The following is a 23968-nucleotide window of genomic DNA, read 5'->3' as shown; positions in this document are numbered from 1 at the left end:
AAACCAACAGTATGAATGGCATTTATATTCGGAGTTAAAATGGAAACAAAAGTACACTTATACATGCCTTGGCAGCGCTTACAAATTCTCATTCTCAGTTGATCACAAGGTCCTTGGATACAGGAGAATCTCCGAGCAAGCATTTTTCCAAGATCCATCAAGCATGGAGCACAGTGTGACAGTATTTGCATCTCCAGATTAGATGGCGGGGAGCTACAAAGAATGTCTCACACGTGGGTAGTTGCCATTTCTTTCTCTTTTGGTCTTTTATTCATACCTTTCCTGAAGGCCCCTTCTCACCGTGCCACTATTTCCTTGAGTCTCGCCATTCACATCAGAAAGGCTGTGCCTTTCCCTTTCAGGGGCCCGAAACACTTTCTCTCTTTGTATGAAGGCCTGTCTGGTACATTCAGTACTAAGCAGACAGCCAAAGTAGGCATTCAGCAGAGAGTGGGCAGGCAGTACGTGCTGACATTCTTGGAAGCCTTTCAAAGGCTCCAAAGATTTCATTTCTTGGCGTTAGTAATGTTTCGCAGCATGATGGCAGCCATCACCACATGCCTGCTCCTTCCCAGCGCACAGAGGAGTCGGGGAGCGTTGTAAATTCACTGCAAGCACTCAGAAAACTAAAAGTGATCCCCCTAGAGCTCCACTAAAATGCCTGGATGCACTAGAAATTGCTGCAATGATGACCATTTGTGGGAGGAAGGGCTGCCGAAGGGATGGAACATGTTTGTGACTTTACACAATAGTGGAATTTGAGGTTGTTGTTTGGACTTCTGTGCCCTGTTTTCGTCTCTAGAAATGTGGACTTGATCTTTGAGTTTCATGCTTTGCATTCCTTTATAACTGACACACATTAATCATCTTCCCCGTATGGTGCCCCATAGCCGCAGGCCTTGCTCTGTGTGCTGGTTCTCCACTATGGAGCAGCTGTGCTCTATAAGGGATCTCCCCTCTGGTTGGTGGTTGAGATGGGGTCCTCTGTTTACTCTGATCACCAAACTCCTTAGTCAGCACAACTACTTAACCTAAGGAAAGGATATAAGGCCATAGTGGTCAGTACCAGGAAGCCTAGTGATGCTCTTTAAGGATAAGGTTAAAGTTTTGAGCTCCAGGAAGTCAATGTACCCAGGTGAGCAGTGAGGGAAGCCAAAGGGAAACTAAGGGGTTTGTGTTCCAGGTGAACACTTTACTTAGTATTTATATTCTAGGAAGCTTTGGGTTCCTTTCAACAATTAAAAGTTCATTTAATAAAGACAGAATCATGCATTATTTTATTCTGCTTTGAGGAGCCATTTAAGAATGTGTCCTAATCTCAATATCTCTTCTGTTTCTCTTCTTCCATCTTTCGGATGTTCTGTAGTTTAAAAGAAAAGTCATAGATTACAGAAGACAGGATTCTGGTTGTTTGTACCAAAATGGTTTGAGGAAAATTACTTCCCAAAGTGGACTGAAATTATAGAACAGGGAGAGAGCTGACCTTGAGTCTCTGTTCCTTTTTCCAGGGCCCATTCAACAACTGGGAATGGCTGGTAAGGAGGCCCCGAGATGAAATCAGAAGTGATAAAGAGTAGGGGCCAGTTCTACGGGAACTGAGGGTGGATAGCTGTGCAATTATATTGGATTCAAAGTAAGGAAAGAAAAGAAACAGAAAACAATACAAAGGCAGAAGGCTACAGACTTAATCAGCATGAATAAGTAAGTAAGTTGAGGCTTCCGGAGTTGGCCCTGCCATGGGATTCATGAAGCACTGAAGTAGAGCACAGACCATGCGTGATCAGAGGCAGGCAGAAGTCCTTGTGTGAGGGTGTTCTGGATGGTTTGTCTCCTGTCCCAGTGACCTTCCCACCAACTGGTAAGCAGCACGCTAATGTTTCTAGATGTGCCCCAAGAGCTGCTTCTCTGGGAATACTTTCAGAGCTTATTGTCCTTGCTAATGTAGCTGCCTGGGTGAATTCTCCTGATTAGTTGTCCATGATTTCCAAGCAGTCCTCCTTACTGCCTATGGAGATCAGGACTTAGAGAGAGTTTGGCATGGCTGTTAGTGCTAGGCACCCCATTGCTAGCTTGACAACTCACACATGGATAGATATTCTTAGTCTTGGCTGAATAGGAGTGAATTATTTAATGTCTATGCAAGCTACAGAGAGCCAACGTCTACACCCAGCCACTCTCCCAAACAAAAGATTCCAGCTACAGAGAACTTTAGAGACACCTGGACCCATCCTCCCTGTTTTACAGACAAGGAAACAGGTCTGGGGAGGGCAGGGCCGGAGTGGGGAGTTTATCATTTGCCTAAGGCCACACAGTTGGTGTCTCAGAGGAGAGGAGAACTGTGGTATCAGTCCAATTCTCTCTCCAGAACTCTAAGCCACCTTAGCTCTACTACACAGTGTCCTCCTGACTGGGCTCAATTCCACTATATTTCATTCAGTAAAGTTCTAAAGATGACCAATTCTTCTTGTCAGGTCTATAAATAGATTCTTGGGATTTGGTGTCCTAACTGTGCAACTTGGGCAGACTACCTCTCCCCTTGTGCCTTAGCTTCCTCATCTATAAAATGAGGATATGAATAACAGCACCCACCTCATGGGTTTGCCACGAGGATTAAATGAGGTAATTCAAGTCAAGTGCATTAACACTGACAGAGACTTAGAAAGTTACTATGACTAATTTGCTGGATGGCACTTTGGCCTTGGGCTTCCTACCCTGTTCGCCTCCTCTCAGTTCTCTGTCAAAGACTGGTCCTACCCTAATGATGCTACTATATATACATATCTGATATTTCCCTTGCTCACAGTTACATTTAGGAGAACCATCTCTTAAAACAATAATGCTTTGAATTGCTAATGAGTTCTAGGCATTGCAACCTCTTGTTGAGTATCTGCCTACAAGCAGCAATAATGAAACTGCTTGTTGCATTCAGGAGACCTTCTAAGGCAAAATACTAATACTAATACAACGATATTACTGGGCAAATGTTGAATAAGTATTATTAGATTCTAGCAGAGTACAAGCCATCAAAAAGGGAGGGAACATGGATAAGGGCTTGGCTTTTGGAAATACTTGGTGTGGTAGGGCAGGAGTTCAGTAAGATGATAACAGCAAAATTAACTTCAGCCAGACCACAAATCTCTCATTCAAAAGAGCACATGCAATTTATAAAGAGGCGAATGAAGAGTTTAATCTGCTACCTAGGCGAAGGTGGGGGAACCCTCTCCTTCAGTGCAAAGGTATGAGTCCGTAAGGCCACAAAGTCAGACGGTAGTTATCTGAGTATCTTAGAAAAACCCAGGAAAGGCAGACCTACTCTTTCTCGCCCCCCCCCACCCCCCCCACCCTATATTTACCTCCATGGCAGGAAAAGTCAACACAGAAACAACTCAAGGAGAGATAAGAGAGCTATACAATTCTGTATCTATTTGGATGGTTAGCCTCCAGAGGCTGGCAGTTAGAAGTGCAGCTTGAGCTTGGCAAAGCACCAAACAGTGGGGCACAGAACTTGAAAGCCAGAGGAGCTTTAAACAACTATAGTCAAACTCCGCCACTTTATAAATGAGAAAAACGAGGTTCAAGAAGTTAATGATTTGCCAAAGTCACCTGGCAAGAAGGACATGGAGCTGGGACAAGAATTCAGGCTTTCTGTCTCCAGCTCCAGAATTAGGACAGCATTGAATCCAGTCAAATACATATGCTACAGAAGTTGTGGCTCTAATCAGGATTCTAATTGGCCTTTAGGGTCATAAATCCTGTTTGAGGGGACCCTAATTATAGCAGCCTCTCACATGGATCCCCATCCCAATATTTCTTGAAACTATTCTGGCTTCTACTTCTCTCTCTCTTCTCTTGTTCTCATGACCACTCACCTTCCTTTCAATCACAGGCTAAAAAAAATTTAGCTCATTCCTTAAGTGATTATATTCCAAAGGGATGTCTCCTTGGCACTTGTCTAGCTCCCTACAGGCAATCTCATCCATGGTGGTGGTATCTAAACACAGATAGCACTCCGATCCAGAGCTTCAGCCCAGATATTTGTTCTGCATGCCAATCCCACATTTCCAACTGTCGAATGGGTTCTTTATTTCAAAATTAACAAGTGCAAAATTCCCTTTCTCCTGCTTTATCTTAGTTAACATTATGCACGCAGCTGAAAACCTCTGAGATCTGAGTGTCTTCACAACCTGACACCCAATCAGCTTGGACCCATTCCCCTACTCACTGCCACTCCTAGTTCAGGCCCTCAGCAACTTTTGCAGGGAGTAAGGCAATTGCTTCCCAATGGTTTTTTTGCATTTGAGGTGGTCTTCCCACCTCAAAATCTATCTTCCACATAACCAGAATAGTTATCTTAACAAAACCTATCTAATCGTGTCTCTTCCCAGTTTTCTGTAATGGTAGTTCTTACTGTATAACTTGTATTAACCAATTCAAAATTGGAAGCTCCTTAAAGTCCAGGGAGACTGTCTTATTGCTTTGGCCTTTTCAGAACTTTATAGCCCAGTGTCTGAAACAAAATACACACTCATTAGATGTCTAAATTGAAATTGGTTCTGGATCGGATTTCTTGGTTCTCTACAGAGAGGGTAAAATTCTTTTTTAGAGAGATCAGCATGATATTTGGTCAAAATTTCCAGATGGACATGGGAAGGTAAACTAATGGGACAGAGAGATAAGTGGTGTGTCCAAGTCACCAAGCCTCACAGCCAGAGAACGTGGGAGACAGCAAGCAGGAAATTGCCTGCCCCTCCCTATTAAAACAGGATAATGAAGTAGATGGGGAGCCTGAATCTAGTGTCCACAACCATTGAGCAAACAGGAAGGCCAAGAGGAACTGACCATCCCAGCCAGATTAAATACAATGTTTTCTATAAGAGCCTTTCTCCCTTCAATGTAGCAACCCACATCTGGCAGCAGGTGACTGAGCACATTCATACTTTGCCAGAACATTTGGTTTCTGCTGTTCCTGGTTCCCAAGCTATGCCTAAGGAGTGGGAAGAAAATACTATACAACTAGCCAGAACAGTGGGTACAGAGAGCTGTAGGTCACATGGTAACTCCCACATCATCCCCCACTCTTCCCTGCCTTTTTTCCCCTCACTGCTATCGAAATGTCAAGAAAGCTTAATACTCCTACGGCCAGGGAAACTATCTGCTATTCCAAATACAGAGAGGTGTGACTTATAATTTCCATGACCATTCATGCTGTTCTTTGAAGAGAAATTAGACACAATGGCTGGTGTGTCACCCCACTAGCACTGATAGCATCATCAATGGCCCAGCTTCCTCTTATTATTTTTACTTTATTCTATATTTATCATGTAGGAGCTCCTGCCACAGCCTCAGGGCTGCCACAGTCTCAACAACATGACTTTCCTGTACCCAACCCCCTAAACTTTAGCCTTGGGATCTGGCAGGGTATGCAGCATGTGCGCCCGTGTACACACACACACACACTTTGTGCAGGCCAGATCGTGAGAAACAGACACAGTACAGAAGGAAATGGCCATCGTCAAGGAAATAGGTTCTAAAGGAAGTGGCTGAAGGATGAGCATCAGGGTCAGTGTGAGGACACAGGGGAAGAGAAAGGCTTGTGTGCTTTTGTGCCTGCTGACAAAAGTCAGCTTCAGGCCGAGGGTCGTCAAACCACTTTGACTTCCGCCCACCATCACCTTTAGGGTATCAGGGAAGTGGAATTTCCCAAAAGAAAGAAACAGTCGTGATCAGAACATATGGATATCTACAAGTGCCTGGATTTCGCTTCTTGGAATACTTGGTTTACACCTGGGTTCTTTCCTTGGATGATCTGGGATGTCGAATTAACAATTTTCTTGAGATTGTTAAGTAGTAGACACAAAGTTTATAAGTTCGGGAGTTAGAAGATGTGGTACACAGCACATCCAAGTGGTTTCTCAGCAATATTTATCAATTGCAATTTGACACACTTTCATCATGTGATCTGAACTAGTCACAGAAAGGCAGCAGCAGAATCCTCTTTGGCCTCATGAGTCCCTTGTGCTGCTGGTTACATGAGGAGCATCCAATATTGCCACCAAAGACTGTTCTGGCACCTAGACCACATTTCAGCCAATTGTTTTTATTTTCTGGAAAGTGCTTCTAAATTCCTCTGATGGATACAAAGTGTACCTTGGACCCTCTCTGATTCTTCATGTCATTTACTCTGCTACAAGTCCTTAAGTTTTCTTAGATTTCCCAGTCTTGTGAACTGTATCCATAGCATTCTCTTTGTGCATTTCTGAGTGGGAGATACTTTAAAAATGTGACATCAGACAGTCGACTCTCCAAAATACTCTTTGACATGCAGCAGCCTCCACATGCACGGATGGAGTGCACCGTGTGTGTGATGGCCCGTAGGCTCCCAGGTTTGGGAATCTAACATCTCTTCCATACTGGCCTGTTTCTATTCAATGAGGGAGCATTCAGAATCCAGCATTACTTTGGTGGTTCATATGCTCAAGTGACACTGCTTATTAAGAGTTGGTGAGAAGATCTGATGTTTTTTGTAAATTTAGATATTTAGATTTCAGAAAGAAATACCTGTCTGGCCAGATTTGGTAACATGATATGGACAGCGGAGATGTGAGATTTAAAAAGTGTTTCTTTAAATTCTGGGTTCCTTTTCTTTCCCGCCCTGGAACTAATGTTATCTATTCTCCCTTGATTTAAGGTTGATACAGGACAGAAACATTCACACGTTGAGATTTGTTTACCAGGAAACCAACAAGAGCCCAGAGCAAATTCTCTCTTTCATGTAAAAACAATGACAAATGGACTGGTAGGTTGGTATGCACGTGTGAGTGTATGTGTGTGTCATAGTCCCCTTCTACTATTTCTTGGTCAGTCATGGAGGATGAATTTGATTGATGAAAGTATTTGAGAAAAATCATAAATAATGTATGTATCTTTAAGAGCTCAATTCCTCACTCTTCTGTGATCTTTGCAATTAATCTAAGCAACTCTGAGTGTCTTAAAGAAGGTGGATGGACACCAAGGTTTCTGTGAGTATTGGAACCAGAAGTTACCCACAGCTTGACCACACCAACTAGACTAGAATTTCAGACAAAGAAGGGATCTTAGAGATCATTTTAACCCAATAGTCTTGTTTTACAACCCAGAGGGTCTTCTATTAGATTAGCCGCAGAGCCAGAAATAGCATCTGGGTCCCCTCTTAACCTAGGATTTTTTTCCACTGGACCAAGATGTGCTTCCTGAGAACCTTTTCCATCTTGAATTTAGTTCTGTTACTAGTAAGCCTTGGAATTTATAAGCATTTGTCCCAGGTTGCCTGGTTTTGATAGATTTAAGCATAGTTTATTGGCAAAGGATCAAAAACATGGGGCAGGCACAAACTCTTTTCAGGGTTCTGTCCCTAGATAAATCTGACAGGCGCCATATAATGATGAAGGCCTGACACCCACTCACCCAAAAGATAGGTTTTATTAACAATAAAACAACCATCTGGATTTCAGCCAACATGACAGTGTTGGCACCGGATCACATCTACCTGCCTGTCTAGACAAATCCCTCCAACCTCCAGGTACTTAGGGAAGCAAAATGAGAACCGTATAAAGGAATAGGAGACTCCACTCCATTATAGTATATTTTCAAAACTCACATCATTTCTCAGAAGTCAAAACACACAAGTTATAACACCTAATAAAGTATTTGCACCAAGGTATGCAGCCCCCAAGGTCTTAATTTATATTCTATATTATAAAAGGCCTGTGGCCATAACGCCGTAACGACAGGACGGGGAACCAGGTGGGTGGCAGTGGTGGCCAGAGCGAAGCAGCCTGGGTCCTGGGTGGGTGCCTGGCGGCGGCCGGAGCAAAGCAGCCCCAGTTCTGGGTGCCAGAGGGAAGCCGGTGCCAGCAGCCGGGGGAAGGAAGGCCTACTCTTGCACAAACCTTTGTGCATCGGGCCTCTAGTCTAAGTATAATATGATACAGTAGCAATATCTAAATACAATACCAGTACCAATACATACACATCCTGGCAACCGTTGCCTGTCTCCCAGCCAGAACCCAACTGATGTAACTTGGATGCCAATGCTCACTGGAACTCTTTTAGATATCCCTGACCTAGATTTGGAGCCTCATTGCTAGTATCCCACTTGTGAGGTCCTCAGAGTTTTAAAACATGGATCAGCACACGTGGCTGAGAGGGTGTTGCAATCACATGCTGTCACCATTGCAACTTCAGAGGTGTTTCAAGAAAGAATTTTAGATACTGCAGCTTCTCAACTAGAAGACAGAGAAAGAGATAGGAGCAAATGGGATAGGAAAAACCTCCAAATGCATTGTTCAATGGCTAGGTATACAGGTAAGCTCCCACATGTAGATATATACCAGTTTATGGGAATAAAATAGCTTTCCTTAAGGCCCAGTTCTAAATGCATTATATGGACAAATACATATATATATATATATATATATATATATATATATATATATATATATCAGACTGTCTCTATGGCAAACTTTATTCTCTGAACTCTGTCTTCCATGGCCTGATGGTTTTACATGTGACCCGAGGGAGACCTTCTGCTTCTTAGTATTTTGAGGTATTTGCTCAACAAATTGGTGCTAAGCATATAATGGGAAGTTTCCTTTTGGTTCGGTCCTGTTACATAAAGCTCAGCCTTGGTCATGATAAAATTATGGCAAACAGATCTACGATTGTATTTTTGTGCTTCTATCACATCAAACCAGTAAGGCAACTATTTTTAAGCAGACGAAAGTCGGGGAGATTAGATCAGTGATTCTTTTTATTTTTTTAATATATTTTATTGATTTTCTTTACAGAGAGGAGGGGAGAGGGATAGAGAATTAGAAACATCGATCAGCTGCCTCCTGAACATCCCCCACTGGGGATGTGCCCGCAACCAAGGCACATGCCCCTGACCAAAATCAAATTCAGGACCTTCCAGTCCGCAGGCCGACGCTCTATTCACTGAGCCAAACCAGCCAGGGCTAGACCAGTGATTCTTAACTAGAAGGGATTTTGTCTTCCCAGGTGACATTTAGCAATGCTAGGGAACATTTTTGGTGTGTGTGTGTGTGTGTGTGTGTGTGTGTGTGTGTGTGTGTGGTACTAGTGGGCAGAGGTCAGGGACACTGGCAAACACCCTACAAGACACAGGACAGTCCCCCACAACAAAGACTTATCCAGCCCTAAATGTCCCTAGTGCCGATGATGAGAAACCCTGGACAGAGGAATGGACACTAAACTGAATTAACAGCCAAGTCTTGGTCCTCATATTGGAAGACTAATGACAACAAAATCACACTGCCTTTTGTGCCTCTGTTTCCCCATCTTCAAAATGGGGATAATGAACAAGTTCTTTATAATAATATTAGGAGGAGACATAAAATTATATATGCAAAACGTCAATTTCTTCATAAGAAAGGGTCTCTATAAAAGCACAGCACAGTTATTACTGCACTACTATGAGCTCATGAAATTGTCTTAAGAACTGTACTCCTCCTCCTCAAAAAAAAAATTCCTCCAGGAAAAGAAAATAAACCAGCAATGATCTCATCATGATTACACCTGCCACACCAAAAAACAGACACAGTTCAGAGAAACTAAATTCTTTCCCTCCAGCAATGAAGTAAGCTGCGTCTGTAATTAAGATCTTAATAAGGGAGCAGGAGGCTTGGGCAGACGCTGCAGGCTATGAGGCTCAGCTACCTCACCAGGTTTGAAACAAGAACAACTGAAACACAATCCCCTGCTGCTTAATGCTCTCAGGTGCTCGCTGCACAAGCTCACACTGCAAAGTAGGCTTTCCATCATTTCCAAAGATGCCTATTTCTGCAAGAAAAAAAGAAAAGGACCACCTTGTTACTTACAAGTAAATGTAAAAAAATTTGCTTGCATCCACTTTTTAAAAAAGCTTCTTAGATAAAGGAAGCTGTCAAGAGGCTAACATAAGGGAAAAGAGATAACACTCTTGGCAGTTGACTGATGGCCGGAGCAGCTCATGTTGATGGACTAGTGACCATGTGTTCCTCAACTTCCCAAGATAGTCCCAGTTTCAAATATCCTTCCCATTGTTAGACCATATGTCCCATTTTTAGGGTTTTTGAAACATGGATACATACCCACAGAAACTACATATATATTTAAACTAAAAATAAAAGATAGGTGTGCAAGTACATACCTTGCTAACAGGTCTGCCTTGGTTGAGTTTAGGATTTGTGAGAAAAAAAGATACATAGGTACTGATAAGAGTCTTTGATTCAGTCAACAGACATGTTCTCTAAATGACAAGGTGATCTTTACAAGGAAATGAGATATATTCCAGAGGCATCTGGGCCTCTCTGAGACTGTGTGCAATTCCAGCTTCACAGTGAATGGGCTTATTAAGAGAAAGAATGCTGTTGGGCTAACTGTATTCCTATTGTTGTCCCCCCTGACCCCCATTCAAGGGTGTGTTCATCACACTTAACTCTGAGTGAGAAGGTTGGAGAATCAAAGAATAACATGGAAGTTCTATCCCAGGGGAGCACTCAAGGGAAAGAGGACCTCAAAATGCTTCTATGTATGCCAATAATGTTGTGATAGTACTGAAATCCTGCTGGTCCATCAACTTGTTTCCTGCCAAACTCTAAGTCACACCACAAAAGATTAGTAGCAGACCCCCCCATCCCCCCCAAAAAAACCCTCATTGACAGATTACTAACATACTGTTAGATACTAAAGACTCTGAATGCCAAGAAGCCCAGAGTGTCTGTAAGTCCACTTTACTGCCTTCCCAGAGTGCTTCTTATGAATATTGGGGGTTGGGAGCTGGGGCCTGGGGTATCCAAGCTCATTCTTTCAGTAGAGTGCAGAGTGTGGGGACGGAAAAGCCTACAGGATTCAGCCACATCTTTTGGGGCTGCGATGGGGTGAAACACTAAGTTTCAAACTGACTACCACAAATCAATGAGATTAAGGCTAATTCGCAAAAGAGATAGCATAGGGTTTCCACATAACTAAAAGAAAATGGGGAAAAATGAATGACAGACACATCATCTGGCCTAAGTACATATTGCTTTAATAAATAGAAAGATCTGGTTCAAATCTTAACCTTATATGCCTTTTGGTTGCTGCAACTTTCTATTAAGTTTCACAAATAATCCTCTCCCACACATGTGAAGAGTAAAGAAAGGAATTAAATTCAAAAGGAGCTATCAAACATTTTTGTGCAATGTTTGCACTTTTACATATTCATGGTTGCTCAATCTTTATTTCTGGTAAGCATAAGCATCAACATTCCACATCAGGAACCTTTTTGGCAACATAACGATGACCTTGGCATATTAGAACTATCAGGAGGAACTCTCATTTGCAGCATAAACACCAAGATTTACAAAGAAATAAGACACCCCCAAATCAGTGGGCCCAGCCTTTGAAAAAGGATCATGAATCACCTATTTCAACACTATTTAGCACCATTAATGGTTGGGGAGGTAGGTGGGTGCGGGGCGGGGGGGCGGGGGGGGGGCGGCGCGGGAAGGGGCCAGCTCTTTTTAAAGAGCTAGTCCCACCCCTGGTGGGGTCCAGGCATATACTGAAAACATTCCTATGGCAAACACTCCCTACCTTAACCAGGAAAATCACTGTCATACGTCATCACTACTCATATTTTCTAGAGTGCCTGTTCTGTCTTCCTTAAAGTCCAGGCTTCAATCCACCTGGATCACATTGTCCTCTAAAACTACGTTCTAGTGGAGGGTGGAAAAGGTCACCAACAAGGCCATTTATCTAGAAATGAAGATTCCTCGGGAAGACAGACTTGCAGGGAGGCTGTCATGTTCCCCAGGCGCGCAGAGCCCTCATTAACCAGTACGAATTACCGCAGGGAGATGACTGGAATGTTCAAAGTAAATAAGATGGAGGCGGGTGTTGTTGACAAAGTATAAACAGTTTTTTTGGGGGAGGGGTCCCCTTTCCAAGCTCATTGTCTTTGCAATCATCCATTGCCTAGGAAACCAGCAGCTCTTCTCTGGCATTTTAAGTTGGAAATATAGTATTTCTTCCCAGTGGCCCTGTTTGTTTATCTTGGCAAGGAGGCTTGATAATTAAGTCTATATGTTACTGCAGAGCAATGCTATGGTCCCAGCGACTGGCATTTGAAATCAATTTGTTCAGGTTTCTTTCTAACCCTAAAAGGAATCTAAAAATAGATAACCAAGATCTCTTACTTTCCATAAACTCGCACTAGTTGACTGTGATAGGATAGGGATAGAGTTTATTGTGAATTTCTGTAACCAGCAACTCACCACCTTTGCATTTCACCTTTGATTTTTTTTTTTTTAAAGTGGTGATTTTTTCTTTTCCCCACTAATATTTTTGTTTTGGGAAAACAATTCTTGTGATGTTTCCTCTTAAATTTTTATCTATATAATGCTTATATATCTATATATCTGTGTATATATATCTTATAATGCACCATAATAACTACTATTTTTAAATGCCTACTATGAGCTAAAAGCTGAAAAAGATTTTCATATCTTACTTCCTTACAGTTATCTGATAAGACAGGTATTTGATAAATCCCATTTTTATAAATGAGGAAACAGAGGCTGAAGTAGCTTGCCTGTATATTGTTAGAAAGTAACCGAAGTGGTATCTGAAACTAAGCCCATGTTCTTTCCACTATGCCATATAGCATTAAGACATTTTTAATGGCTATTGGTATAAGTATTTTATGTAACTCAACATTCCATTCAATATTTGTTGAGTATGTACTATGATCAAAGTCCTGTAATTACAGGAAGATCAAATGTTATTAATAGCAGTGAAGATACCAAGTCATTAATATATTAGTAAGAGGGTACATAAGTGTGCTGGTAATTTTCTATGTGTGGCATTTGTGTCTCTACACTACACATCCAGGCCTATGGAATACTCAACAATACTCAACCATCTTAACCTAGTAACTGGGATTTGACATAATCCTGTCACCAAGCCTTGAGGCCACACTATTCTTTCAATATCTATTGAGCATCTACTGTATGAGGAGAGCTGGAGCCGACTGGCATTGTCTACATCAGCGATGGCGGACCTATGACACGCGTGTCAGAGGTGACACACGAACTCATTTTTTTGGTTGATTTTTCTTTGTTAAATGGCATTTAAATATATAAAATAAATATCAAAAATATAGGTCTTTGTTTTACTAGGGTTGCAAATATCGAAAAATTTCTATATGTGACACGGCACCAGAGTTAAGTTAGGGTTTTTCAAGATGCTGACACGCCGAGCTCAAAAGGTTCGCCATCACTGGTCTACATACTACACGCCAGGAGTCATAGTAAGTATTTTATATTCATATATTCTCTTGTTTAGGTCTTAGAACAATAGAATGAGGCAGCTAATATCTCTATTTTCAGATAAGAAAACCGAGGCTCAGAGAGCTTACCTTGCCCAAGGGCACAGAGCATTAAATCACAAGAAGTAATGTCTTCCCCCCAAGCCCACACTCTATCTTGTCTTTACTACAAGAATATATGAGATCAAGGCCCTGCTGCCTCAAGGCAACAGGTTCTCGATCATACTTTTTATTCAGCGACTTATTTATTAACCTGCCTCTACTTACAAACAAAGGTCATCCTTTATTTCTTTATTTCTTGTGTTCAATGGGGCTTACTTAAAGCTGGACAGTCCCCTACACCTGAAACTAAAACAAAATAACACTGAATGTTAAAAAGAAAAAACTGACGCTGGCCAGTGTGGCTCAGTTGGTTGAGCGCTGTCCTGTGCACTGATAGGTCACCGGTTTGATTCCCAGTTAGGGTTCCAAAAAAATGAAAAAGCTGTACAGACAGCTTCAGTGGATAACCTATGTGAGTTACAGGTAACATTTAATGGAAAGTAATTTGGTGGAAAGGGGTTAATAAGTTAGGCAGTGCTAACAGGGCAGGGCAGAGGTGAAAAAGCCCATTTGTAGGGATTATAGGACAGTCAAGGAGACAAAGGTTTGGGCTTTTGATTGCTTCATAGAGAGGAGGATGGACTTGACCTGTGGGAAATGACAGACTAGCCAAGTCACATAGATGGAAAGGAGACAGGGGCAAATGAATCAGGGAGCAGCAGAGTCAAAAGATTCCCCACAGCAGAGTCAAAAGAGGGTGTACTTTGAGAATGTCATGTCTGCATGTATTGGGGAGGCAAGCCCTACAGAAGTCAGCTACTAGAAAAGCATAAGGAATGACTGAATGAAAAAATGAGAGACAATGAGGACAAAAAAGGGGAGGGAATTTGCAAAGGGGATTGAAAAGTAGAGAGGAAGTTGTTTTTAGAAGTCTTGGGGGGAGGGGTGCAGACAGGAAGCCACTGATGAATTCTGAGAAGACAACCCATGTATATCCCAGCAAGAAAAGGGTGCTAAAGGCATCTTGGTATGTTTCACACTGTGCAACTTGTTACATTTGGTGTTATCAGAACATCTTCAGCTCTATGAAGACTTTCATCTCTGTGTAGGTAAGTCATTTAGCTCCAAAAATGGGTTGCTCAATAAATAAATAAATAATATTAAAACAAATCATTAAGTGAGGATTTTTCAAAGCACTTTTTAGTGCTTTTAAATTTATAGATTTCACGTAAGATTTAAAAGTGTGTGTACTAGTATGTGTGTGGGGGAGGGAATTTCTAATTTGAATTGGGTACAATGAATTATCTAGAAGAGAATAAAGAAATGAAACCAAAATGTCAAAGCAAGGAAAGAACTGGGAATCATAAATGACCATATCGACTAAATCGAAGACCCTCAATTATTTTTTTCTCTAACTTCAGTCCAAACATTTAAGAATGAATTTGTTGAATGGCAGATTAGATAAATAATTTGGAATTTTAATGGAGGCACATAGTGTTCAAAAATTTGGCAAAGCCACAAAAGCTGCTCAGCCATTGGAGCTCCGACAGGCAGTGCCTGCTGAGAGCACTGACCAGGCCTGGGCCTGCACAGAATGGGCCGGTCTCCAGCCTCTGCTCAAACACAGCTGAGCACTGGCCCTTCAATTACCTCCTGGCAGACAGCAGCCACATTCACCTCCACCTCCAGACCCTCAGGAGGAAAGCCTTCCCTGAGCAAGCCACAGCCGCTCCCCCCCATTTCAGAACATGCTCTATATTCAGAGGGGCTTGTGGAAAACTCTTAGTAAGTAACGCCTCCCCCAATAATTATCACCACAGAACCTCAGACTGAATCCTTTAAGATAAATAGAATATTGAATACATATGAGAGTGACTGCAGTCTTCCTAAGAACAAATAAAAAAAACCATATAATGAAATAAAAATAGACTAGGTAGGTGCTAACCAAAAATGTTTACCAAAGTAATAGCTGACATTCCACAATTTCAAGATTATTGTAAATACATACCTAGCTGACCTGGAGCTGTGTGTAAGTGCAAAATGAGTGCAGGTTTGGTTGTTGTCCAGTTAGGACCGATCCCTGAAGTAGCCAAACCAGATAATCTAGTTTAAAAAAAATCTTATAGTGGCTGGATTACAAATCTCCCAGTGACCATTTTTTAAGTCTGTGCTAAATTTACAGTGTATAGCACAACACAGTGTGTAAAAGATAATTTCTGATTCCAGGAATTTACACTTTAATAATTATCTGGCTTTTTACTGCCTACGTGGCTCAAGTTAAACAAGTAACTATGAAACATGCATTTCACTTTGCTTTGAGGAGATACTGCCTAAAAAAGCAAAGCAAAACAAAACAAACCCACCACCAACAACAAAGACTCTAACCTGCTGGAATAGTTGCAATGAAATGGTCTTAAATTTTCTGGGAGAAGAAAACAGCAATCACACAGGACATCTTAGAGAAGTCACAAATGGTTCTTTTTCTTTAATAGTGATTTCAAGTCACAAGTTCTGGGACCAGATAGTCTTGGTTCAAATCTCAGCTCCACCACTTTTTAGCTGTGTGGCTTTGGATAAATTGCTTAGCCTCTCTATACCATAATATCACATTTGAAAATGAGTATAATCATACCCACCTCATAGAGTTATTGGGAGAATTAAAGATGACAATGCTGTATTGTCACGGTGTCTTAAGAAATGTTATTTATCACAGCTCTACCTTTGTGTCATCTCCTACTTAAAATTACAAAATTCTCTCCTTAAAGTTGTCTCTTATTAACTAGAGAGAAAACAGGCTGATAAGAACGGGAAAGTAGGTTGCTTCAGCTATTGGCTCATTTTGTAGTCACTCCAAGGTGTCAACCTGTCACTGTGGTCCGTTGGAGAAGTCAGTATTTTTATCTGGTGAAAGTGTCCACAACCTAATAAAAATCCCGTCTTTACATCACTTGGCAGGGTATTCAACACCAGTAAGACCCGGCAGAGAGGCAGGGTTTCTCCGTGAACGCCAGTCATAAGTTACATCATCTGTTGCTATGATGTTTTCTTTCCGTTCCGTCAGAGTAAAACAAAATATGAGGAGGTCACTGAATAAAAGTGACTTTAGACTTTGTCACTCTCTAGATTGCAGCACTCATTGTTAATTTCAGTCACTTATACTTTCCCATAATAAATGTATGAACATAGTTTCTCTCTTTTCCCTGCAAGCCAATTTTTATGAACTAAAGCTCAGCAACAGGGGCGGGGGAATGTCTAGTTCTGTCATTGCTCTGAATAAGGAAACTGTGGCTGTACGGGGTGAACGACATTAAGAGAACGTTCCTGTCAGATGAAAGTGCTTGTTTCTGGTTGCATCTTGAAGTCAAATATTAAGATTACCCATTCCTCTGATCTTTCCTATTGAGGCAGATAATGGAAAGCTGATAGTAGAGTGATAACGGATACCTGTGTCTCCAAATTTCAAGAACTATAACTCATACTTTATAAGCAAAGGCTTTCACCGTGTAGATTTAGAGCTTTGAGTAAGATTTATAACTTCTGAACAAAAGATTTATCACTGAGGTTAGCTAGTGGCTATTAGCCAGATCCAAGTATTTACAACATCACATTAAAAAAGATGGGCCCGAAGCTACACAATTCAGAGAGAAAGCAAAGTAGCTCCCAGCTAGCACAGTCCTGAAGGTCAGACAGATAATACAAATAGTCAATCCCAACGCATAGCCACCTGGCCAGAGTTCATTTTAATAATAGCACTTTTTTTTAAAGCACTAGGAGTTGTATCTATTCTGGAATAGAAATATTTATACTCCAAGGAAAATTCACACCCTATTCATTGCCATCTGCTTCGGTGCAGTGTCCCTGGGAGCTGCTTGCCTCCTAAACGGGGGGCGACTTAAAATGGGATATGCTGAGCAAGTTCTAATCCTTTTGCCAAGAATAAACACACAAACAATGGTGTAAGTGCATGGGGAAATGCTGCCAAAGTGTTATGGCACTCTGCAAACTCCAGGTCCAACAAACTGGCCTCAGGCTTCAGACCCTCAGTCCATCCAAATGCCAATAAAAGTGTTTTCAAGAAATAGGCAAACACTCATTTGTTCTTACAACCAACATCATTCAAGGATGTCAAAATTCTTCATCATCAGCTGTATAGTAGGACCTGGAGCTTTTACTCTCTCCCACCAACAGTACACATGGCAAACTGCTTCCCAGACCAAACCTTTAAAACATGGGCTGGAAACTGCTTCAGGAGCCGGAGACTCAGCAGTGCTGATCCCTCTCTCATTACATCTCCGGGCTCCCCCAGGCAGTGGAGGCCAGGCCTGGGGGAGCCGGGAGACTTGAGCTAATGCGTGCTCCGCTTTAAGTCAGACACCCTCTGCTCTACCGTGGCTGCTGCAGACCGGCTCTAAGACCAGCTCTCCAAAATTTTCAGAGGAGATGGACGCGGGTGTACGGTGAACTCCGGGAGTGGATCTCAGAGACTGGGTCCTGCCTGCTGGCTTGTATGCCAACCTCAGTGACTGAGACCCATCTCAAAACTCTCTCGGGCACACAGGGCTCTCTGCAGAGTCGTCACAGTAGGAAACACACACACACACACACACACACACACACACACACACACACACACACACACACAAGAAACCTTGTGTAAAAGGCACTCTCTTACCTTATACTTCATCTCGGCAGCGGTGAATTGAGCCGTTTTCCGACACACTAGTTAGACTGCATGAAGCACTGGCGTGTCCGCCCCTCCATGGAGTGCAGTGCTAAATGAAAGTGAGATGTCCCGGGCTGGGGCCGGTTTGTCAGTCGCAGCGCAGAGCTCAGGCACAGCTAAGCTCCAAAGCTTCTGAGCTCACTGTTTTGACTGAGGCGGGCCTATCACGGACTGTATTTGCATACCGCCCCACCATTGGCTAGTGGGCCAAGGTAATGAGATGCCCCGCCCACTTCTTAACTTATGAAAATTCCTGACAAAGAATTTGTAATGCGATCATTTCTCCTTACATTATCAGAAAGGGTGGAAACACAACACAGTGGGGAACCGTTCGCAACTTGCCTCCACCCCCCCCCCCCCCCAAAAAAAAATAAACGGGAAAAGGAGATAAATTCTTAAGATTAACCTAAGTTTTAAAGAAATCGAATTCACAAAGCAGTCTGAAAGTCGTGCTTCCTGTGACCTAGCAACTCCTTCATAAACCCATTTCTTCTGAAAGCCATTCACCTCACAATCTCTACATGAAACGAACTCTGGGGAACAAAAGGTTTTCTGTCTCCCGGCCCCTTTTTACTAACTACCCCTGCTGATATCTCTCTAGCTCTCCTTCTCTCCTCCCTCCCTTCCTTTTTTGTGTGGCTGTTTGCTTTTTTTGTTCTTTTCAGTGTTCAAAGTACTTGGGACGTCAGTCTGCAAGGAGCCAGAATACAATTCTCCCTCAGTGAAAGGAACTCCCTAGCCCAGGCACCAGGATTTCCCTGGCCAGCTTCTCATGAGGGCCTCAGAGAATTGAGTGTCAGCCCCATTCAGCGACCTTCGCTGACTTTGCTGAGGATAAAGGTTAGATGTGACCCCTCAGATGGGGCTGGCCAGTGCACGCCCTATAGATCATCACTGTCTATTGAGTACTATGTTCTTTGATGGTTGGCATTTCTAGCTCCAGCTCTAACACTGCAATTTTTCCTTCTGACCTCTCTCCTGAAGATGGCCCATTAACCCACCAACACTTATTATCTGGGGAACAACAACAAAAAAATGCTTACTGTTTGATGAGCCTGGTTAAAAAGACCAGTCTCTCTCCAGTGAAGCACAGAACATTTGGTTCAGCTTCATGATTTCTGTAGAGAAAGCCATTACCCAGGAAAAGACAGAAATGGTCACCTTCGGCAACTTTTCTGAAGGACAGAGAGGCGAGGGACAATTCCTCTCCAGTGGGCCTCAGGATTCAGACACGCTAAGTGCAGACAACAGCTGCCCCTGAGTGGGATGGACACCAACCAGAGTACACGCCTGGGATGGAAAACACAGTCCTTATTTTTTTTCCTGGCCAAGTTGGTCCAGAATCTGTTTGATTTGTCCCCCTCACCCCTCCGAAATTCTCAATGGATTAACACTACTTTTATGATCTAAGCAAAAAGCACAGGAGAACAGCTGCCCCACAAAAGTGGTTTCCAGATCCAGGGCTCACAGTTCAGTTCAAAATTTAATGTGGCACCTATTCCCTGGACATGACCCCCAGGCAGTCATGATGAGGTTGACACACTGGTTCTGGCATCCACTAGACCTTGCTTTTACTCATTTAGCCTTTGAGTGGAAATGAGCCCGAGTGACTTTTCAAGGTCTTTCTGAACACAAGTTAAGCATGCAGCATACGGCACCGCGAGGGTCTTCTGGACGGTCCCACAGACTCATGGGAGAGTCGTTATTTTGCAGAAAACTGTTTTCTGAGTCTGCCTGGATTAGACAAAGGCCTTCCCATCTGTAAGATGAGTCTTGTGGCCTCCAGGAGATCTAGATAACATTCCTTTGGCTTCCTAAACAGTAAAGCTGAACCCTCCTTCTGTGTTGTTTGATGAGTACCATTGAGTAGTGTCTCACCCCATTTTACTGCTTTCAAATACTTTCCCAAAGCATCTGCTAGGGCCTTTTGTCATCTAATTCTCTAGTTGGAAAGCTTAATTCATACCAAGTAGTCCTCCCACTTTCCTGTTTCTGTCCTGTTCAGTAAGACAAAAATCTACCTGAAATTCATTTCAAGGTGGTTTGGGTCACTGGAATTTTAATTATATAAAGAAAAGCACAAGGGTATTGGAGGCAGATAAACTTGTGTTAGGATATTAACAAATGTCTTAACTTCTGATTTTGGTGTCCTGAAATATATACTAGTATCGAGAAACTAATGATATCTACCTGCTAGGGTCATCATGAGGATTAAATGAGATAATGTGGGTAGGAGTTAATAGTACTTGGCACATAGTAAGACCTAAATAAATGGGTGTTTATCATTACCATTATTAATTATTATTTTAATATTACATATTACTTTATTAAGACATTACATCACATTGTTAAATATAGTATATAAATAATATAAATATTTAATTAGTTTTTTAATTAGAATATGCTTACCACTAGACTTATAGATGCGTGTGGTAGGCATTCAGAAAAAGGGGGTGGATTCCCTCATCTGTGTGCCATCCTTCCACAGGACAGCTTTCTAATCTTAACAAATACCAACTGAGCGCCTACCATGTGCCAGGTACTGTTCTCTGTGGGGAGAATACTCAGCAGCCCAGACAGGTTCTCACCCCCATGGAGCTTCCAGTCTAGTGGGAGTGGAAGACAATAATTAAATGAATCTACAATACTATTCTGGGGTAATAAATGAAGGAAAATTAAGGGGGAAAATTGCTAGAGAAAAACAGACCAGGATTGGGGGGAAGAGGTGTTTTACTTTAGAGAGAATAATCAGGTAAGTCTCTCTAAGGAGGTAATATTACATCAGAAATCTGAAGAACATGAGGGATCCACTCAAAGACCTGGGAAAAGAACATTCTAGACAGAGGGCATGACCCATGGATAGGGCTTGAGGAGGAAAGAGCTTGGTGTGTTTGAGAACAGCAAGCAGTCCAGGTGCCCCGAGGCGGGCACTCAGGGGAGGCACGGAGAGGGCAAACTCAGAGAGAGAGGTGGTAGCAGTTCGAATGTCCTCCTGAGTGTGACTGGAGCCTTGTGAGCGGTAATGATGTGATCTGTTTCTCTCTGTTGTTATCCTTTGTTTAAACACTTAAGGACTGCAGGCTATTAGTTCAAATCCGGTGTTCCGGTCTTCATGCAGTTCATATCATGCAGGTAGTTTTTATTTCATTAAGGTTATCTAGAATTTTTCCTTCAAAACCCTTTGGGGAAACACAAATTCTCTTAATGAATAGAGAAACGACCTTTCCTCCATCGATTACCTGAGATTTTGGGGGCAAACATACTGTTTAAACCATGCTATATATCAGTGCTGTTGATTGGTTTATAGAATGACCCCAGTACTGCCATGGGCTAAAATGGGCTCAGCCCCTACCTGTGCTCACCAGCACTCTCTCCGCCTGTCAGCCTTGCCACCTGCCTGCTTGTCTGCTAAGGAGTCTGTCTCCCAAAATGCTCATGTGTAGACAGGAGCAAGGGCAATGGCATCGAATGCTGTTCAAACGATTTTCCTGCCACCACTGGCATGGATACAGCAAAAAGTCAAGAGGATGCTAGAGGGAAGAGATTCTTCAGTCCACCACTTGGGAGGGGCCTGTGTGGCTGCTCTCGAAGAGTGAAGGGCAAAGTTGGAGCATGTGAGGGCAGGAAGCGACCTCAGAAGCCATCCAGTTCAGCCCTCAGAGAGAGGATGAAGCCGCTGCCCTGAGGGTGGGCACCGTACACCAGCCCCCCACTTGCATCAGGACCACAATCAGTGCTTTCTGCTGTCAGTCCTCTGTACCTCTTGTTTGCTTCAGTACAGTCATTCCTCGTGGTTTTCCTGCCTGAAATCTCTCCCTGCTCCCACACTGCTACCTGTTTAATTTCTAGAGTTACAGAGCCGATCACGTTACTACTATGTTTAAAAACCTCTCTAGGGGATACTTCAGTGCCTTAAAACACAAAATCTGCACACTGCACTGTGGATTGTAACCTGAGCCCACTCTCCCTTTCTGGACTCATCTCCCACCATCTCCCCACATCCCACACTCTAGCCGCATGGGGAAGGGATGGGGGACGACTCACTGAATCCAAGACATGTGTGTACTGGCCTGACTTTGCACAGACGGTGCCTCTGCAGAGGATGTCCTCCCTTCACTCTTCTGCTGTCAAGCTGAGCCCCAACACTGACTCTTTTGTGCTTCCTAGTCAATGCCTCCCACCCTGTCCACCCCTGCCTTTCAGAACCAATTCCTCCTTCCCTTTATCATGCCAGCATTGTACTTGGAGCTTGGCCTATTATCACATTGTATCATAATGATTTTTTACAAATAGGTTTTTATTGATTTTAGAGAGAGGAAAAGAGAGGGAGAGAGAGAAACATCAATGTGTGAGAGAAACTTTGATCAGTTGCCTCCCGCACGTACCCCGACAGGGGACTGAACCCAAAACCTAGTATAACAACTTCAAAGAAAGAGTGTTATCTGGAGGTTCTGCTTGGAGCCCAGGAAAGGAACTCGTGTTTAGGGCAGCAGTGCAGTTTACATGTATTAGAAGTGGAGCTAAGATGAACCTTTTCAGAACCAACTCAAGGCATGTGCCAGTTCTGCCTCTTGGACAGGGGTCAATTAGAAAACTATGGCTTGCAGATGCCTGTTTTTATAAGACCTATGAGCAAAGAATAGATTTTACATTTTTAAATAGTTGGGGAAAAATCAAAAGAAGAATACTATTTTATGAGATGCAAAAATTATGTGAAATCAAATTCCAGTGTTTATAAAGTTTTATTGCAACACAGGCACCCATTCGTTTACCATTGTCTTTTGAGCTGCAATGGCAGACTTGTGTGAGTTGCATCAGAGGTGATAAACTACAAAGCCAAAAAAAAAAAAATATTATCTGGCCCTCTACAGAAAAAGTTTGTCAACTCATGCTCTATAATAGTAAAAGATAAATCCATCCTTAAGTTCAGACTGCCATATCTACAGAGAAACAATCTAGATACACCCATTCTAGGGCTATGTTTTACCATTTCTAGTTTAATACTGGTTTTTATTTATTTTATTTTTTATAAATGTATTTTTATTGATTTCAGAGAGGAAGAGAGAGATAGAGATAGAAACATTAATGATGAGAGAGAAACATTGATCAGCTGCCTCCTGCACACCCCTTACTGGGATTGAGCCCACAACCCGGGCATGTGCCTTGACCTGGAATTGAACCCTGATCTCCTGGTTCATAGGTCGATGCTCAACCACTGAGCCACATGGGCTGGGCTTGATACTGGTTTGTAAAAAGTCTACATAGACCAAAGTTCTTTCAAAAAATAAAATGAGGCAGCAACAACTTAATTCTACAAGGCTCCATAAGCCCTTGAGAGTTTTCAACTTCAACCCAACTGGGCCCTGGCTCATTCAGTCTTGACTGAAACTCTCCCTGGTGCCAAGTCCTGTGCTAGATATTCACAAACATCAGTTTTTAAATATTCATTTAATACAGCAACCCTCTGAGGTAGGTTTTACATGTTACAAAACTGAGACTTGGAGAGGCTCTACAACGGCACAAAGTCATAGGCAGGTGAATGGCAGGTCTGGCATGTAAGCACAGGCTTTCTGGCTTCTGAGACCGTGGTGTGCTCTACTGCCCAAGGCTTCCTCTGGGTGCCTTTGTTGTCCAAGTCAGTTCAGGAAGGTGGTGTCTTCACCCTAGTGGGACTAAGTCTAACTGGGGGACAGGTGTTGTTCTTGAGTGGTGACTAGAGCTAATAGGGTGCATACAATCACACACCCCTCTTACTCACTGGCACTTTGAAGCCTATTTGTGTGGAGTCCTTCTTGCCGAGACTGCCCTCTTTTCATTGGTCCACTGAGCTATCTCACATCTTCGCCCCACTTTGAACT

At 42.6% G+C, this 23968-nt stretch overlaps 1 protein-coding gene across 7 annotated transcripts in view; it reads right to left on the bottom strand.

The window, feature by feature from the left end:
* The window catches only part of NEDD9 (neural precursor cell expressed, developmentally down-regulated 9), a 182335-nt gene that overhangs the window by 27381 nt on the left and 130986 nt on the right, over positions 1 to 23968 (bottom strand). For 5 of the 7 annotated variants that reach the window (XM_036347074.1, XM_036347077.1, XM_036347078.1 and 2 more), the window contains exon 1: positions 18060 to 18245. The exons of 1 other annotated variant lie outside the window; for it this stretch is intronic. In XM_036347074.1, coding sequence (XP_036202967.1) covers positions 18060 to 18071 — 12 coding nt within the window. In that variant the 5' untranslated portion in view covers positions 18072 to 18245. Of the gene's footprint in view, positions 1 to 67; positions 1032 to 18059; positions 18246 to 23968 lie in introns of those variants that run through there. One more of the 7 variants, XM_036347076.1, reaches the window with a different exon arrangement.

The sequence above is a fragment of the Myotis myotis genome, unplaced genomic scaffold, assembly GCF_014108235.1.
Source record: "Myotis myotis isolate mMyoMyo1 unplaced genomic scaffold, mMyoMyo1.p scaffold_m19_p_2, whole genome shotgun sequence".
NCBI classification, from domain to species: domain Eukaryota; kingdom Metazoa; phylum Chordata; class Mammalia; order Chiroptera; family Vespertilionidae; genus Myotis; species Myotis myotis.
The sequence above is the reverse complement of the archived record's forward strand: the minus strand, read 5'-3'. Positions and strand labels throughout refer to the sequence as shown.